Source organism: Impatiens glandulifera, chromosome 5 (genome assembly GCF_907164915.1).
Source record: "Impatiens glandulifera chromosome 5, dImpGla2.1, whole genome shotgun sequence".
In the NCBI taxonomy this organism is placed as follows: domain Eukaryota; kingdom Viridiplantae; phylum Streptophyta; class Magnoliopsida; order Ericales; family Balsaminaceae; genus Impatiens; species Impatiens glandulifera.
In genome coordinates this window covers 49,148,463-49,167,757 of record NC_061866.1, presented here as the reverse complement: position 1 = coordinate 49,167,757, position 19,295 = coordinate 49,148,463, and the positions used below count along the sequence as shown (strand labels likewise).

Below are 19,295 nucleotides of genomic sequence, written 5' to 3'. Positions count from 1 at the left end.
CTATGCATGTCTGGTGGTGTGTGTTATTTCAAAATCAGTACTCCATCCATCCATGATCCATCCAAACAACAACAACTCTACGTTACTAATCGTTCTTTTTCTTTTTGCTACCGGAGAGAATACGCTGAATCTGGAGTCCACGGCTGAAAGCCTGGTTGAAGAGCAGACGTGTCTGGAATTCCGAGACAAAGGGGAACCAAGCCAGTACAGCCACTGGCACAAATATCATGTATTCGAACCCTCTTGCTAGAGCCTTAACTGAAGCCCACATTTTTAATCCTTTCACCACAGGCTTACAAGTCTGTGATATCTGTGTCCATCCAACAAACAACAACAATTACAATTGATAACCACACACCACATACAAAAGCAACTAATTAAGTACACTAACCTGCAAGATGGCCCATGCGGTAGGCATAAAAGCCAGAAGGCTGCAAAAGATGTCTCCCACTGTAAGGCTCAGGAAACTGAAGAGGATTATAAGAGCAACCACCGAACCAATGAAAAGGGAAAGCTTCAGCAGTCTGAACATCAGTTGGAAATCTGCACTAAACTCTTTCCTTCCCATTGATACTATCTGCACCAGTAAAATAGTTACCAAAAACACTATTAAAATCTTTACTCTCTATCTATCTATGTTTCCCATAACCAATATCGTCAATCATACCTTCAAAAGGATCATAACAGCTACAATGACAAGCCAAGATAGACCATAGACCTGTATGTATAGTCAGTCAGTTAAGACATGAAAAGAGCATCCATGATGTATGTATGTATGTAAGTAACATGTCTTCTACTTACTGCGAGGCTCGTGTTACCATTGGACACATGCAAATGATACACAATTCCATATTGGTACAGAAAGAAACGGAGGAAGAGTATGATCTCCCAAAACTTTCCAAGAAATCCAGTGAATTGCAGGTGCTCCTGCTCCTCTTCCCACCATGATTCCCAGCTCTTGTTTGCTGGTACTCCAATGCCTCCACGGCTGTTGATCCACTTTGTCCAGTCATCCCAGTCGTCCACTACCTTCTTCCACTCGTATCCAGAAGGGTTAAACAAGAACGGGGCAAACAGCCAAGACCCTACTAGAAACCACATTGAGGCGCTCAGCAACGCGTAAGATACGTCGTCATTCATAACACCATAAACTCTATAAACAATCAGCAGCACCATGAGTTCCAGAGCTTTTACAAAATGGCTCCTTGAGTACATCCTGTAGTTCTCTGCAAACTTCTCATGCCGGACCACAAAACCACGCCCTGTCGCTCTATACTTAGCCCCACCATGCAGAATTGTGCGCCCAAAATAATGGGCCTTTGCCCCTAGAGAAAACGTAAAGAATACAGAAGCTAGCTGAAGCTGCATGATTATAATATCGCACAATGCCGTCCTGAAACCCCTTTCCAATCCCATTTCCATTATCAAAGGCAATGCCATCAACAGACCTAGTTGAACAAGGGACTGTGAAGTCATGGCCGCTTTCAAAGGATCACTTCCCTTCGCCCTAGCATATTTCATGATCACAGTCTCCAATCCACTTAGACACAAGTATAGTCTTCCGTACAAGAAAACGTACATTGTAAGGACAACAATCTGCACATTGAATGAAAGAAGATGTGTCTTGAGGTATAATAAACGCAAGAGAAAGAGAAAAAAAAAATCTATTTTCAGATTCTTCATACAATGTGTCAAAAATATATTCTACAGATAAATCTATTTTGTATGTGTTATCTTCATTGTGTCTAAATCAATTAGATAAAGCTAAGCATTTTCAGATTCTATAACAATGCCGTGAAGGATCCTGGTAGATTTCATCAAAGACTGTGATAAAGATGTAAATGAACATTACCATTGAGCTAACATAAAATCCAACAGTCGTGAAATAAAATGACAGCATGCGGAAGAAGTTAAAGCGGTGGCCTAATCTATAGATATCCCTGCTGAGAGTTTGCTCGCCATTACCACAGGCTACTTTTGCTTCAAAAAGTGAGATCTGGTTGAGACCCACATCTCTTCCTTTTCCAACTTGGATGTACTCATGGTGCGTGATGTTGCCACTTCTTAGTGTTGAATTGAAACCTACAAAATAAATTAAATGTTGAAGGTCCACTTTATATGGAATAAAATTACATGCTGAAACCTACCAGCAAAGATATCCTCGCTAAGGTTGATTCCACGAGAGGCTTTGCTGATGCCTCCTCGAGTAATGTGGAAAATTCTGTCAAATACATCTGGATGTCCATAGTGGAAGCGGACCCTGGTTATAATCATCAGAATAAGATTCTTATCCCAAGGTCATAGAGGTTTTCCTTACAACTAACACACTACAGAGTATGAAACATAAATGTTAAGTTCGTGATTTGAAAAGCAAAATGATATGAACTATGCAGTTTCACAGAATGTGATATATGTTTTAAGTAGGTTTGCATTAGCTATTACTTTCATTCAACATATTGTGCTCTTTATTTCAAGAGTATACATATCACACAAACATGAGACAGGAAATAAAGACATACTTTAGAGGTCTTGCTAGAACTCTTTGACCCAAGGTAACAAAGCTTGTTTCTTGGTTGGACATAAACCATGCTAAAGATGAAACACTGCAGCACAAATTCCATAAGAGATGCCAATAACTAAAATTTCCCATTTAATTTATCAAGTCGGTGAGTGATAAGCAAGGCAGACAAAGAATGTACACCTTCCAGTGAATATATGCTCTCGAACGCCAAGAATGGTAGGTGCCCGAACACCATGATCCTCGTTGAACTCTTCTAGTAGGTTACGCATCTTAAAAGCTTCTTCCAAATAGTTATCCTAATAAGTCATTGTGGTGAAAAATGTTAGTTTCTACACATAGTCTTGAAGAACAGTGATAGATGGAAATACAAAGAACCTGATTCATGTCAATTGTTTGAAGGGCCTCTCCTCGAGTAAAAATAATAGCATGGTTCTGATTTTCTGGCTTCCCCTCTCCTAGTTTTGCTGTTCCCGGGAGCTTTATACGGTAGATTTCCTTTCAATACAAAAATAATGTTGACATTATTTTGGATTAGAATGAAGCAGCATGGTCATATGTCTAATATGTATTAAAGGCGGTCATATACCTGATCAAGATTTTCAATAGCTTTGACTAATACAGAGTAATACACTTTCTGCACTTTTCCTCCCTCCCTTTCTTCAACTTCGTCAATGTATGCTACTCGGAGACATGGATTGCTGAATACAAGTACCAAATCCAAAAATCCAATGATAAGATAACATCAAGCAATGAAGAAATTGAGGAGAGCTCCTTTTGAATTGGGCGAGAAACTTACTTTACCAGCAAATTCAAAATGTCAGTAGCACGTCGATCTCCACTTCTCTTCTGGTGTCCATATATCTGACACGTAGCAACATAAGTGAACTTCATGTCAGCCACAGCATCTAATTGAGCATATAAAGATCTATGGCTCTTCTTGTCTGCCTCTGAAGGATCTGCAACAACTTTGTAGCCTTCCAGTATCTCTGACAATCAGAATACAGTCTGCTTAGTCATTGGTGATCACTATTGACTAGTGAGGATACGTTCTTTCTTTCTTTTTTGTGGGGGAGAGCAAAAAGGTAATGCATGTGGATTTATCCTCATCAATTCAAATTAAATGTCATCGCCTCAATAGTTCTTCAGAACAATTAAAATGCTTTCTGCTATGTTTATCTGATGTCTTGTTTGGGAAAAGCACTTCAAACTAGTTTAGCCTGAAGAGAAAATGTGTCTCTCCATCACAAGCAAAATGTGTCAATGTTATTCTCACCTGTATCATTAGCCATGTCAAGAAAAGCCTGAAGTTTCAAGGACCTCCTGTAATACATCATTCCCCTGACTGCAGTATATGAAATTATCAGAAAATGAAAACAAATTCAGTTTTAGAAGAAGAGTGGAGAAGTACCTGTTCGGAAGAGAGTCTGCCCTCTTAAAGAAACCCAATGACGTAGCTGCAAGGTGGTATCATCATTCTCCAACGCCTCGCTCTCAGATTTACAATTTACACGTTCCATAAAATTATTCCACTCATCTGGAACAAGATAATTTGGTCAACTAGTTAGTTACAACTAGAGTTAGATGCAAATATAGGCTGTCATCATGGAAGTTTACAGCTTTTATGCAACCTGGGAAAATCTTCTGAAGATAGAATAAGATTGATATGCCATCTTCATTATCCATCTCCAGGTCACTTTTTGAATAGACAGTTTCCTCACTATAGTATGGGGTCATGACACTGCCAATATCAAATTACACCATGATGGACACTTTAGAGTTGAAACATGATAGTACTGTACCCATAATGTAAATTAGACATTTAGGAAACAGCCTTCTTACCAGATTACAAGAACATGTTGCATAAGGATTTGTGGACAAGTTTGAGTACTTAATGTGATAAGAGTAAAATGACATGATTATAGGATAAAAATGTTCAGCTGTTAATTAGTAGTTATGTTATAAAATGAAATGGTGAGAATCAGTAAGTTTATCTCCAAATTCCATTTCCAAATTCAGAAGAAGAATAAAAGAAAATGTGGCCAGATAGCATATCCTTTTCTGAAAAAGGTCAACTTGTAAGGATTAATAAAGAGTTATGTATGCAAGGTGCGCACTTTTACAGGAGAAAAAATAAGTGATCAGATAGAATATCAGGTACAAAAATATTGTAGATTGTTTTGTTTGTGGGAAACTCATAGCATTTGAGGCTGACGAATGATCACAGAATTTCTTAGGCAAGAGAGGTTTACATGTAATAACACAATATTATATTACTATCACAGTATTTCTATTAGTAGCACCTGAACGAGAGCATATTCCGAACACGTGGTGCACGTGGCATGTCCATGTACAATGAGTTTGAGAAGAATGATATCCTTCGACGTGCTTCCAGGTTGGTTGGAACTTCAATGGAGGACTCTCTTACTGTCAATAGGAGATAAAGGCGTCTTATCTGCAAGAGAGCGAACAGGATGATACATTTATTTGACATCTTATAGGCTTCTGAAGCATAACTTTTTTTATGTATACCTGCTCTTCCCACTGTGCTGTAACTACAGGAGGAAATGCAATGGCAGATTTATTGGCAAAAGTGGGTTTCCCTATATCCTTGCTGCCATGACCAAGTTCCGTAACTTCACTGAAAATATTGTACAGTTAAATTTTCAAAGACTAATGGCAATTCTAGAGAGCTTTTACAATGTAAATGTTGAACTTCAAAGTACTTCTATGTAATGCACTAACCGAATCTCATTCACCATCATGTCACGAGTAACCACTTCTAACATGTCAAGCAACAAAAGCACTACACTATCACGTTTGGCTCCATCACCATCTTTCTGTGATATTGAGGTGAATGACATAAAAATAATTACTAATAGAGGTTAACAGACTAGTTATTTTTCTTCGTTGAGGACTAACCAAGATTTCCACAAGCTTCACAAACTTGTTACATAATGTAGGTAAGGCACCCATTTTGAAGTTTGTAAGAAGTGTATTTTTTGCCATATTGTTCTCAACCTCTTTTATGATAAGGCCTATCATCCTGTCACAGAGGAAATGATCATAAATTGTCATTATGATAGGGAAAAACAAGATACGCTTTCGAGATGTTAGTACTCATTATGGGATCACTTATAATACAAATTCTGAAAAAATCACAAGTCATAGTTCATAAGCTTTTTCTATTATAAGAGTACTTGGCCAACATGTACTGGGTTTCTTTGGGCCAAACTGGGATCAATATGATTGTGTTGATCACCAAAGAAACTGTAGGTCATTAAATGGACATTCAAAAGGTCATCAACAGATGAATGGACATTCTCCCAAAAAGGTTGTCTCTTGACTTAAATTGGTTTTGGGTGTGTTGGTAAATTAACTCATATTGGAAAACCAACCTTTTCTCAGTGTCTCCAATGATCAAAGCATTCAAGACAACCTTGAATGATTCGTAGCATTCAAGTACAGCACATTTCATGTATTCATCTGCAGAGATGCGTCTCCAGAGATCAGCATCTTTTGATTTGAACTGAGCTGCCATATCCAGTGCAATGGGGATCTGCAAATCCAGCATGTCAGAAACACAAGAAAATTAAGAGATCCAAAAATCTTACTTTGTGCACTGACCTTGCTAGCAAGAAGAAAGGGTGGCCATTGAATTTGGCTAAGGCTAGGATCAGAAGAATATGGAACTAGCATCAGATCCATCTCCCTGGAATGAAGGTAAAAGGGGTTCAGTTCAGCTACATTATAGCAGAGCCAGATAAGCAGCAGGAGAAAACCAATTAGATTGAAGGCCTTACCCGTCACTAATAAGATCTTCTTCCCGGAAACTTACTATTACTTCATTCCACAATTGAGCAAATTTGGCTGCTTCACTCCTTCGGTTGGGTGTGACCTAAACATACACAGAAACAGAATAATTCAACAAAGAGAGTTCGAAGAGTTTCTGATAATAAATGTACATGAGTGAGCATTAGATGGAACCTTGTCATATTGCTTTACGAAAGAGAATCCTTTTTTCTTAGCCTGAGAAGGCACCAGATATGCATTGAATGCACCTGGTAAAGACTGAAATCTTGATCTGAGCATACCAAGCGTTCGAATCTGAGAGAAGAGAAAGAGCTTAATTCACTAGAACAGGATCATTTACTAAAACTAGTTCACCTTTGTCATCATATATTATGATAACAATTGATAAGGGTTCTATGCTGAAAGAAAAAAACTGCTCTGCAAGTAACCGAAAGAGATAAGCACTCTGCTCAATTAATAAAATATAGCCCAATAAGGTAGTCATGAGGAGACAACATAAGATATTATGTAAATAGGAGAAACTAGACCTCTGTTGCAAATCAAACAGGTACCCTAGGCAATTATCCAAATAATAGAAGGACAAGAATGAAACTTTAGGAATATGACCTCTCCAAGATGATCAAAGGCCCCAATCACACCTCCACAGATAGTTGAGAATATTGCATACCAAATTTGAGTATCCATGAAGTAAACCTGAAATGGAAATATATTTTAGTATATGAAGTACACTCTTATGCATTGAGGCATGGGAAGATCAATCAAAATCTAGGAAATTCCAATTAAACGTTGAAGTCGGATGTGCAATATACAAGATTAATCAAATTTTTGGAAGTCCCATTCACACAAGGAAAAAGGACATACCATCATCACTGGTGCCCAGAGTGACATAATCGCGCCATAATGGTGCTTAGCTGCAATGGTAGACAAATACTTTTCCTGAAATGATTTTTCACTTTACATCTTAAGAAAGTGCAAGAAGTTGATGAATACCATTTGGAAAAAACTCATGCCAAGTGAACTGAACATGATGAATATTCAATATATCTTTTGTTGGCTTGACCAGAGGTAGTATCTGCAAAGACAGAGACGATCAATGCTGAAATCTACCTACTGCCATTAATCTCTTACCAAAATTATTTAAGATGAGGCAATCACCTGGAAGAAATAGCTAAATGCAAATTTGCAACAAAGAAGTATGACCCAGAAAAAAGTATACCTGAAATTGGTAACAGAAATAAACAATTGAACTAATATGCAGAAACAAATGGAGTGAATTATTCCACCACCAAATGACAGGAATAATAAACTCACTTCAGAAGGGCAAATTGACTCTCGTGCATTCCTCTCCCCACATAAATTCTTGGCTGCAAGAAGAACATGAAATTCAGCTAGATGGTAGAGCTTGCACTTGTGGATGAAGGAAACTAGACAAATGTCGAGTCACATTTTCATGTAGGTCTCAAAACCCATTTTGGCCATTACAAAAATATAGCTAGTCAGTTTAGGAGCCTAGAACAACAAACTAAATAATCTTCCAAAGGATGAGTTTTGTTGCAGAATTCAAACATGAACGTAAGCCCTCCCATGTATGGACATGTTTGACCAACATGCATTGTGTGACATGTTAGAACATCACGTCCAAGCCTATGCTCAGAACACATTAGCCAATCTGACTTCCTAACCTTCTTATTAGGTTAGAAGGTTTTCTAATTTCTCTAAAATTGTAAAGCTTATGGCCAGATTACTATCATCCATTTTCCACGCTCAAACTATAAGTGATGTAGACCTTTTCTTCCCCCTTAATGTGTATACATTTTATTTAATGAATTTATCTTTTTTTAAATAGTAACAGATTATATTTGTCTCCTATGCCACAATACACAGGGAAAAGAACACAAAAGTTACCTGTGACCACCAGAGAAGAAACCTTATTATGTGCCAATTTGAGTTCTCAATCCAGCGTCGTAGCATGGGGAAGATAAACAGTGCTGCTGCCAGTAAGTTTGGAACCAAATAGACGGCGACAGCAATTATGTACAATGACGTAAAACCCTTCAATCCATCAAGGAAAGCAAATGCATTTCTTATGCTTTTGGGAGTGTCACCAAAAGCACTTGAATAGAATAGAGGTAGGACAATACTCCATGCTAAACCAACAACTATCTTGAGAATGTTTCTCAGCACATCACTAAATTTCCACCTATGATAGCCAGGGAAATTCAAAACGATGTCCAAGATACCTAATACACAAATACTGACAATAGTGAGAATTTTATTTTGTTGTTGAACAGGAAGAAATGTCCCACACCAGGAACTCAAAAAAGAACTAGAAGAGGAACAAGCTTAGCAGGTGCATAAATGTAATTGCAGTAAAGTACTTTTAAGGATTCACATTCTCTTGCATTAGTTCAAATTGAGAAAAACAAGCACAGAAATTAACATGGAATTAACATCATAATAAAGCAGTAAATCATCTAATCAAAGTGTATAGAAACATTTTCCCCATAAAAGCATGGGAGGCTCAGTATTGTATTAGATGTGGATTGACTTGTAAAGTTAGTACTAAAATATGGCGTTTGACCAACTGCTCAAAGAGGATAAATAACAGGGATATTGAATGATCACATTTCTAAAAGGTCTATAATTTTTATATAAACCGCTTTATTTTGAAGTTGTGTACTTTCTAGTTATAAAACAAAGACTAGAAAGGTCATGAAAAAGTTGTAAAGCCAAGAAATAATCAGTGTTAATAGTAAAAGGAATTTGTATTCCTTCTCATTCCAGATCCCAATATAAGACATCTTTATCTATAGGTTTATTTTCAATTATTCTCTTGAATAAGTAGTAAATTATGTTGACAATTACAATTCTCATTTTACAAAGTAAAAAGTGACTATGTCCCAGTACTTATAATTTTGATTGGTCATTGCAATATCGAATTACTTACCTTGAAGTAACCGAAGAAAAGCTGCAGTGATAAACACACTAGAAATGCGATGGAGAATATCCTTCTGAAAAATGTTTGCAAGAGAAACATCTTTCCATGCAAGAATGATCATAACCTGTAGAAGAAAATTGGAGTAATGAAACTTTGACAAACAAAAAATATGCTAAGACGTTATTTTGGAATGTGGTTTCATAAGTACCTGTAAAGCCATTATATAAAAGGTCCAGAAACGATCAAAACTACGGAAAGTATGCCAAAATGTTCTGGTCTCAACAAAATATGATTTTCCAGTGGTTCCAGCTTTGATTGGTGTGCCTTGTCTACCCTGGAACAAAGCATTCAAGCCGATCTTCCCATTAATAAGATGTCACAATAAGATAATCTTTTCAGTTCTCATAATACTATTGTCTCCTCATGAGATACAAAAGATCAAATCCTGTGACATGCTGACATATTCTAATCATAGTACCTGCACCAAGTCACGAGTGGATTTGAAAAAATCACCGTCATCACGCATAGGCCAACCCAAAGAGAAGCAATCACTTGACCTGGACATTATAATTTAGAATCATGCTTTTGAGGGGAAATTTTGAGGAAGCTACACATTAGTATCAACTTCTCCAAAAGGGACTGTTCTATACCAGAAATACTCGTTCAGATCATCATAGTTACTCCAAGATGAGTGAGGAGCTTTCCCATTTGCACACTTCATCGACTCCTACAGTATCATAAGGGGAATCAGATTTATGTGAAAGGGAACCAAGAAGCATCGGTCAATGTGGAGTATTACCCGCTCGATCACACGATAAATAGGCGTTACCACCTTGCGCAGAAAGGACTCATCATCTCCACCATAAGATGGCTTGATGTTTTCACCAGTGACAATACTAACATTTCCGGCGAGTAAACCATGAAGTTCATATGCCATCTGAAGTTGCAATAGGACATTAAACATCTTTCAAATATAGAAGAGGTTGACAAAACATGAAGAAGGCAAATATGGTGAATGAAAGAATACTGACATTATGAAAAATATAGCATAGGCATTCTGGCATGAACCGGATATTAGCAGCTTCGCCCCATATAAGGAGATAGAGACCCATATATAGAATCTTTCTCTGTTGTGCATCTTGTTGACTTTGAGGGAGCCTATGGTCGATATGATTTCAAAAATATAAGCAAGAGTATGAAATAGAGAGAGGTTAATGTGACAAGTCCGTTAAGATATAATGTGATATTTGGGTTACCTTAAGCTGTGTTTTTTGCCCAAAAACTTGCACCATGTTTTGTAGTTCCTAAAAAGCTTGTTCATGACTGCATCAACTGCTCGATCATCAAGCTGGTGAAGAGAAAATTTGGAGTCATCATCAAGGAATATTATGTAGAACATGGTTAAGATTATTAGAGCAATATACCATGTTAATACAGAGACAATGAAGAAGATATAGATGAGATAACTAACCACTGCTTACAAGAAAACCCAATGATTGGGAATAAAGGTGCAAGTCATTTAGGATATATAATGCAATATAAGTTATAGTAGCCTGAATAATGTTGTCAATTGTCATATAGTAGTAAATATTTAAGAGGAGATAACATTCATGCCTTATTAAGAGGCTCAGGCCTGGGGTGAAGCCTTATATGGACGTTGGAAAGAAGCAGGATCAAATGTTCCCTCTGGTTCCTGACACTATCTCTCTGTAGAGATATGATGAAAAGGAGATAAAACGATCTCGTATAACTCATATAAAAGTATTATATGGGATAATATTGCATACTTGAAAGCCAAACATGGCCCTTAGCCAGTCTAGAAGATCCAAATCTCCAGCTTTCTGTCTCTGCTGCTCAAATGAGGATGGCCAGTGCAAGCCACGAATGTTCCTTAGTGCACCCACAGAAGCCTTAACCTGTCATGAAAAGGGATGGAGAAAAAGAGAAATACGTATAAAAAGAAACATTCGCATTGTACAGACATATTTTGCGTGACTCCCATACCTCTTCGAGCTGCATAATGGACTGTGATCCTCCAGCAGAATCAAGGGGAAGAATGTTGTATGGAGTATAAATCTCCTTTTTAGCCTGAACATCTTTTGCAGAAGCGATAATCTGCTCGCACAAAATAAGACTATTATGATAAGATTTTCTATTAATATTAATTCTCTCTAATCATTAACTTCTTAAATTTGGGAAACCAGAAGTATGATGACGATGAACAGACCTCAGGAGCAACTTCTTCAACTTTTTCGATCCCGCAGAGAACTTCAAAAAGAACTCCAGCTGTCTGGTAAGCTTTTCCGAGTACAGCTCTGTTAGAAAAGAAGATAGCAAGCAGTTAATTTACCCCAAGAGCGGAGAGAGACAACTTGATTGTTCACCCTTGGTACTTACCTATCGGCTCCTTGATCAAGTGATCTGACATAACGTTCGTAATATTGCTGATAGAAGCTCTCAATTTCTCGTGCATCGGTTTTCTTCACTCGGGCTGCCAAACTTGGCGCATCGTCCTGAATCAATCCAACCACAAACAGAAAAACCTTGAATCACTTTCTATTGTAAACATTGTTAACTTCTTCATTTGTTATTCCATCCCACAATTAATATAAACCAAGATTCTTCATTTTCTAAAAATCTTTCTTTTTCACACAAGGTGCAAATCAACCTAAGAATTTAGATAATTGATGATAACTTATCATAACTAATATAAACATATGATAACAATTTCATTAACAAGAGAAATTTAATGAACAATATGCATGTTCATTTATTAACTAAATTAAGCATAATTCAACATTATTATTGTTTTTATAAACCATAATCCAAATTGGAAAAAAAATTTCATACACAAAACTCTTTGTACTTTTGAATTTATTTTTTTGTTTTTTTAAAATTTAAATAATTTCATTTTAATCTTATTTTAATTCAATTTAAAATATTTTAAGTAAGAATTTGAACCTTAAAATATTATTTATAGTAAATTTTTTATCCAAAAATAAATATGATAATTAATAAATATATATAAAATGAAAAACAGAAAGAAAGTAAAAACAGATTATTTTCTTGAGAAATAATAATATTTTATACTTTAAGTGAACTCAACTTAGGAAATTTAGATTCATTTGTCTTAAGCTAAAAACACATGAATTAAACTAGTAAGACCAACTCCAACCGGCACGCATAACTCCTCGACCCACCGGCAAAAAAAACCTATAATGCGTATCAACCTTCTCTCTTCAGTTCAGACCTTCTCTCTTCAGTTCAGTTCAGACTATTTGCGTTTGGACGGTTCATTATCACCATTTTTGACCATTTTTAAAAAATGCCCTCACATTTTTTATTTTTTATTTTTAATTTTAATTATTTAATTTATGTGTTTTTACTCTTAAGATACAAAATTATATTTTTTCTAAATGTATAATTAAATCATTAAATTTATTATACTTAAATTTTATCTAATTTATTTTATATTTATGTGTATAAGTGTTTGTTATTATATAATATGTTCGTTTATTTAAATATATTATTGATTTATTATAAAGTAGTGATATATAATTAATTTTATTTTAATTTTATTGAATGAATAAAAAAAATAGATTTAATATGTAAAGTTGATAAATATATAGATAATATTAATAAGGTTAAAAAGTTTGTGTAAGAAAGGAATATTGTAAGAATATTCTTTTAGGTTTGGAAATGAGTTTTTGAGTTAGAGATGAATTACTGTTTGATGTAACGTTTACTGCATTTTGGGTTTGAAAATAGATTTGCGGGTTGGAAATGGTCTATAGAAGAAAATGTAATTGTTTCCAAAGATATCAATTTTATAGGGTAAATGACTTATTAAATATTAATTATTATTATACATAAAATACCATGACTTATTAAATATTAATTATTATTATTATACATAAAATACCAATTCAAATTAAATGGTCCGATGATAATGTATGGACAGGGATTATAATTTTTTCCTTTTTTAAGTACTTAAATAATATTTAAATACGTGATAAGTGTGTTTTAAATTGTCGTTGCAAATAGTTAGTTACTCTAATTTAATTATAAGTCATAAAATAGTAAAATAATCAAAATTTACAATTTTCGGTTCTTACAGGGCCTAAGGAATTCCTAATTTAGTGATATAATGGTTTAATTAGAACTAATGTATATAAACCCTAGGGCATTGGATTCAGAAAATGTTCTGATCACATGCACCGGTTGCATCTAAGAATTGTTGGCTTCCAGTATATATTTATATATGTAACGGAAAGTGTGTGTGAGCAAGGAAGAAGAAGAAGATTATGTTACGTACCCGCTCTAATCGCTGGAGAAGCAGCGTCTTGAATTGTCTGACGCCTCGTCCTGTCGAGCTAGGATCCAACCTGTGTGCTTTCTCGAATGCATAGAATCGACCTTGGAAGATAGAAAGAAAGAAAGAAAGGAATAAGTGAAATTGAATCTATAAAATTAATAATGATAATAATAATGCGTACATAGATATGCTACTCGAGGACGCTCGATCTGGAGTTCAGTAGCTACACGTAGGATAGGAGCGATGGTGTTGAGAGATGCAGGAACCACCTCATTGTCAAACACCTCCATAGAGAAGGTAGTGGCAGCACTCCGAGACGGACGCCTGGAGAGCATAGGCGGCTGGCCGGAAGACTCGTGAGCTGACATGATCTCCTCCTCCTCCTCCTCCTCCTGGCAAAGGCCGGTGACGCCGCCTGAAAGGAGAAATGTATATACGAGTAACCTTAGGCGGTCGTAATTTGATGTATTGAATCAATATATCTGATCAGAATTGGAATGAGATGATTGTTGTTGTTGATGCAATTGAATTTGTTGGCGAGCGAGAGAGAGTTTTGTTGAAAGAGAAGCGCGCGCGGGAAGGAGATGAAAGTAGCTTGAGTGGAGACGAAGAGAGACAGCTGTAAGTAGTTAGAGGAAGGGAGAAAACTGACTTTTCTTTTCTGTTAAATCCCTCTTCACACTATATAGATCAGGTACAACAGCTGTACAGGGTAAATAACTGTTTTTTTTTTTTTATTTAGACGCATATAATGAAGAGGTCGGTTAAAGTGGGTTATTATGACATTATTATTATTATTTTAATGTTTAATTAGTTAATTCATTATTTATTTAGAATATTAAAATATTTTTATTTCTTTTTTATAAATTTTAAATATTAAATATTTAAAAAATATAATAATAATAATTTAACAAATTAAAAATTCAAACAATTCAAAAACTCGACCTGTTAATAAATTTTTGTTTATAATTTATATTGACACTGGAGATTTACAAAAGCCCAAGCAGATGTAGACTTGACTTCTATACCCTTTCAACCATGGGCCAAGAGAAGCATGGTGAATATCAAGCCCAAGCCCATTTTCCATTTAAATTATTTTTTTCTTAGTAAACAAAATATTGGTTGGAATTTTAAGTGTCACCCTAATGTATATATTCTAGTGTCAAACATTTTTTTCCAAAGAAAAATTGTTGTAAATTTTGTAATAAAGAGTTCTTTTGTTTGACTTATTTATAATATTCTTTCATCAATTTTACAGTTCGTTTTAACAAATAAATGACTAAATAAATGACCGAAACAAAATATCGAGTTAAGGATCAATATCGGAGTTGACTACAAGATTGCTTCATTTCTCAAACTTTGTTATAAAATATGGAGGCGGATAACATAATTAACAATGGAATTCTTGGCGATGCAAATCTAAGTTTGCTTTTGTTGCAAATAGTAGTAAATTGTTATATCAAGTTGCAGAAAAAAATGGTATTTTTTATTCAATTTTGACTGAAAGTTGTCATTCAAATTATTCACACAATCACTAAGTCTTGTAAAAGAAAATTTTATATCCTCAAATACAATTGGACTTCTATCCCTATTTTGTATTGTTCAATAAAATATAATATCAATGAAATATAATGATTCCACTTTAAAAGTTGGACACGAAAAAATACAAGTAATGACATACATATATATTAAGGTGGAATATGCGTCATATCTTAATTATTTGACAACTAATTAATTGCGTTAATAATTTAATAGAAAATAATTATTGGGTTAGAGGCTGATTATCTATAAGTGAATTAGATGGATTGGATATTGTGAATAATTAAGTATGAGGAATATGTATACCAACTGGATTATATTTTTTAAACTATAAGAAAATAATGACCCTTTTTTGAAACCCAAATGACAATTTTTATCTTTTAAGTCAAATATAAATTATAGATAGTGGATATATCTGCAATTTATTAATTTTATCTTTAACATATATATAATTAATTTATGGATAGATACCTAAAACTGTGATGATAAGGCGTGCTATTATAATTAGTGGGTCACTTTTGTACCTAATTTTGATGGAATAAAATCTAAATTAAAGAGGGGATTATTAATTTAAAAAATATGCCAAGTATTGAAATTTCGGTTAAGTTGGGACAACCTTATTGGTTTATAAACTATCAAATACCAATGAATATCTTTTTTTTTTTTATGGCACATTGGTCCACGTCTAGATCGAGAAGTGCAATATATTTTAATTATGTATATATAAACAAAATTAATTTTGTTTATCCGTTCAAATTCAATTTTAATGTAGGTTCAAGTATTTTCAAACATGCGAATGATTATTAAGATCACTTTAACTTAAAATATTTTTTTATTTAAAATATTAAATAATAATAAAAATTAAGAAAAATAGTTAAAATCGTGCTAATTTCTTCTAATTAACCATGATTAAAAAAGTATTATAGGAATCATGCTAATTTTTAACTATTTATTCCTATAAATTATAATTAAAATTTCATCAAAATATTTTTTCAAGATAATTTACGTGAATGCTCGTATTTTATAATATAATATGAATATATTTTTGTTCATAATTTTTTTTAATATAGTATATGCATATTTATCTATCCATTTATAATTATCTCCTTTAATCTAATATAAAACATGATACCATACTTAATATAATTTGAAACTTAAGCTTATACATACATAATTGAGGGATGCAGGTTTTTTTTAATCTTATACAATTTAAAATTATTGAACTTGTGATGGGCTTGTCATAATAGTATAACTAAATTATTTATTTATATTGAAATGTGGTCCCTTTCACGTGGTTGAGTATTTTATTATTATTATTATTATTTTTTTTGTTAAGAGACTTGTTCGAATAGACTTACAAAAATACTCTCAAATAATATGATCAATAGCATTAATTGTTTTTTTATCAATGAAAAATGATATTTTTAAAATAAATATTTTCATAATATATTAATATTTGTAAATTTCTTTTATTCAAACAATTTATTTTCTTATAACCGTATTAATCTAAATAAAATGATAATAATGATTACATTCATTGCACCCTTCCTTTGATGGGATTGCATGAACCATAAAAAAGGAAAACTTTTTTTTTTGAGACATTCTATATATATAGTTATTCATCATTATTAAACTTTTTATACAAAATATTCTGTAATGGGCTTCCTAATTATCATTTCCAAAGGATGAGGGTGCAATATTTATATATTAAATTCTGAAATATTGTAACATAATTATATTCCATATATTCCTTTTTTTTTCAATCTCATCTAAATTATCTTTATACTAAGTTGGCATCTGATTTGATCCATTTGATGAAGCAAATTAATTTTTATTTTGAAATAATTAAGCTTTATATTTTGTTTTTATCATTTACTGTTTTTTATTTTTTCTTCCTATATTATTAAAAAAATGACAAATAAATTGAATATACAAAAGAAAATAATAATTACAAATATATATAGTCTTATTTTGTTTTTATTTTTTAATTTATTTTTATCACATTAATATATTCTGATCATCAAATTATTTCAATCATTAATTAAAATATTTATTTTATATTTATTAAATATAAAATTTAAATACAAAAATATTTTAAATTCTCAAATAAAACTATTTAAGTTGAATCCAAAATAATGATGGTGGAGGATAACAATTATAATTTACCTAGCAAGTTTGGATTCAAATTTTCCGGTTAGGGACGGTTTTTTCCAATTTGATCGATAGTTGACCGAGATAAAACGAGACGGTATTTATGTCTCCTTTCCGACTCCACCCTGATCTTCACTCAAATTATACCCCAAATACTAATAAAGACAATAAAATATATAACATTGTCAATATATGTATTTATAAGAATTTTAAATTTATTTTTTTTATAATAATATAAATTTTCAATATATTATAATATATATTTATAAACTCTTATCAAATATTATTATTATTTATTTTTTTATATTTTAGACATGATGTATATAATAACCCGTGGAGATTCTCCTAACCATATTAGTAAAAGAAAATATTCGAAATAGGATGTGAAATGAATTAAAAATGCATTTCATTTGATCTCATCTCTAATTCTGTTTAAATAATAATATTTTAACTTAAATAATTTAAAATAACTAATTAACTTTATCATATAATTATTTTTTATATAAAAAAAACTCATGATCAAACAAGCTCACAAGTGTCCAATTGACGTGTGGACGTCTCTGGAGTGGAGTATAATTTTTGCGCAATCATCGATGTGGATTCGCATTCTTAAAACCAAACCAAACCTAACCTAACCAAACTGACAAATATTGTTTCTCTTCCTCTCTCTATAAAAAGACAGCTAATTTATCTCTATAAAAAAAACTCCTTTAAGTAATCCAAACAAAATTTGCCACGTCTGTCCTCCCGGTTTAATTTGAAACAGACCGGTGGCCGCCGTCCCTCCATTTTGTTCTTTTTCTATCTCTCTAGAAGCTTGTCACTATAACGACGGCTAAGAACTCGTTTTGTTTGTTTTTTTCTTAAATTGTTTGTTCTTATAAGGGTCAGTTTGATTCAATTTATTTGATAATAGTTCATGTATATTTTTAACTTTCAGATTATATAAGGTGTAACTTATTTGTTAATCTTTATGTTTGTTGTATATACATAGAAAATTGTAACAGACTTATATGATATCAGTTAATTCATTCATCACATAAAATACATCAAACTAATAAAAATTCAACCAAGATTTTGAGTAATTAAACCGTTAAAATGGTCACAAATCATGAATAATTTACTTGCAATCTCTTAGATTGAAGGGAATAATAATAGTGCCTACCAAAAAAATTAATAAATTTAAATGTTACATCTATTTAATTTAAGCTCTTTTAGAAATTAATTACCATTATGAGTCATAGGTGCACCTAAAGCTATATGTGGATGGGTTAAACGTGTGATAATTAACTACATTTATTATATTAAGAAGATTTGATTGAATCTTTTGATGATTACTTACAGTTATTTTTATTAGTTACTTATTAGATAAGAAACATGAAGAGTAGGTTTGATTAGTTTATTAGTTTAGGGTTAATCAACTTATTCTCAGGTATCTTGAATATAATTATGCTTATTTTAAACTTTATACGAAAAATTCGTTTGATTATAATTATTTTTGTTAAATTATTACGTAAAATTATTGTACTAATTTTTTAAAAAAAAGTGAATGTATATTAAAAATAAAAAAAATTGCTCAAACCCAAAAAAAAACTTGACATTAAATTAAAAAAAATAAAAATAAGAAAAAAATTATTGAACTAGTCAATTACCGAGAATAACGATTAACTCTCCTATGTACTTTATTGACTTTTCTGAACGAAAATTAAAAAACATCATAATAATATTATTATGACATTTATTACGACATGACATATCAGCCACATACTTCCCAACAACTACTCAAAGACTCGGGCATCACCAACCCAATAAATCTCAGTAATAATCCACAAAAGACTCTAAATATGGTACCATATTACCACGCAAACGTTAAACGCTAACGCTGAATCAAACAAGCTCTAATGTTTGTTTGTTTGTTTGTTTCCAGATAAAGGCTGTTTATTTTGTTATTGTGATATGTTTTGTGTTTCGCCGCCGCATCATTATCAAAGTAATCAAACAAGGCCCTAATTTTGCTTCTA

At 32.9% G+C, this 19,295-nt stretch overlaps 1 protein-coding gene across 1 annotated transcript; it reads right to left on the bottom strand.

Moving 5' to 3' along the window:
• LOC124937551 (callose synthase 5-like) lies at positions 1 to 13,952 on the bottom strand. The gene is made up of 42 exons (XM_047477832.1): positions 13,766 to 13,952; positions 13,585 to 13,685; positions 11,667 to 11,782; positions 11,497 to 11,584; positions 11,274 to 11,384; positions 11,057 to 11,185; positions 10,884 to 10,976; positions 10,526 to 10,617; positions 10,301 to 10,427; positions 10,069 to 10,206; positions 9,920 to 9,996; positions 9,748 to 9,826; positions 9,478 to 9,603; positions 9,279 to 9,393; positions 8,237 to 8,571; positions 7,643 to 7,695; positions 7,487 to 7,547; positions 7,322 to 7,403; positions 7,193 to 7,242; positions 6,938 to 7,024; positions 6,506 to 6,625; positions 6,322 to 6,416; positions 6,146 to 6,230; positions 5,917 to 6,077; positions 5,441 to 5,564; positions 5,264 to 5,358; positions 5,051 to 5,159; positions 4,822 to 4,973; positions 4,150 to 4,259; positions 3,930 to 4,055; positions 3,795 to 3,863; positions 3,318 to 3,507; positions 3,108 to 3,219; positions 2,897 to 3,016; positions 2,702 to 2,817; positions 2,520 to 2,603; positions 2,148 to 2,260; positions 1,853 to 2,082; positions 802 to 1,596; positions 668 to 718; positions 392 to 577; positions 1 to 310 (listed from the first exon to the last, which is right to left on the bottom strand). Exons 1-42 carry the CDS (start codon positions 13,950 to 13,952, stop codon positions 86 to 88), a joined length of 5,715 nt encoding a protein of 1,904 aa, XP_047333788.1. The 3' UTR covers positions 1 to 85.
• Between the last annotated feature and the right edge of the window lie 5,343 nt (positions 13,953 to 19,295).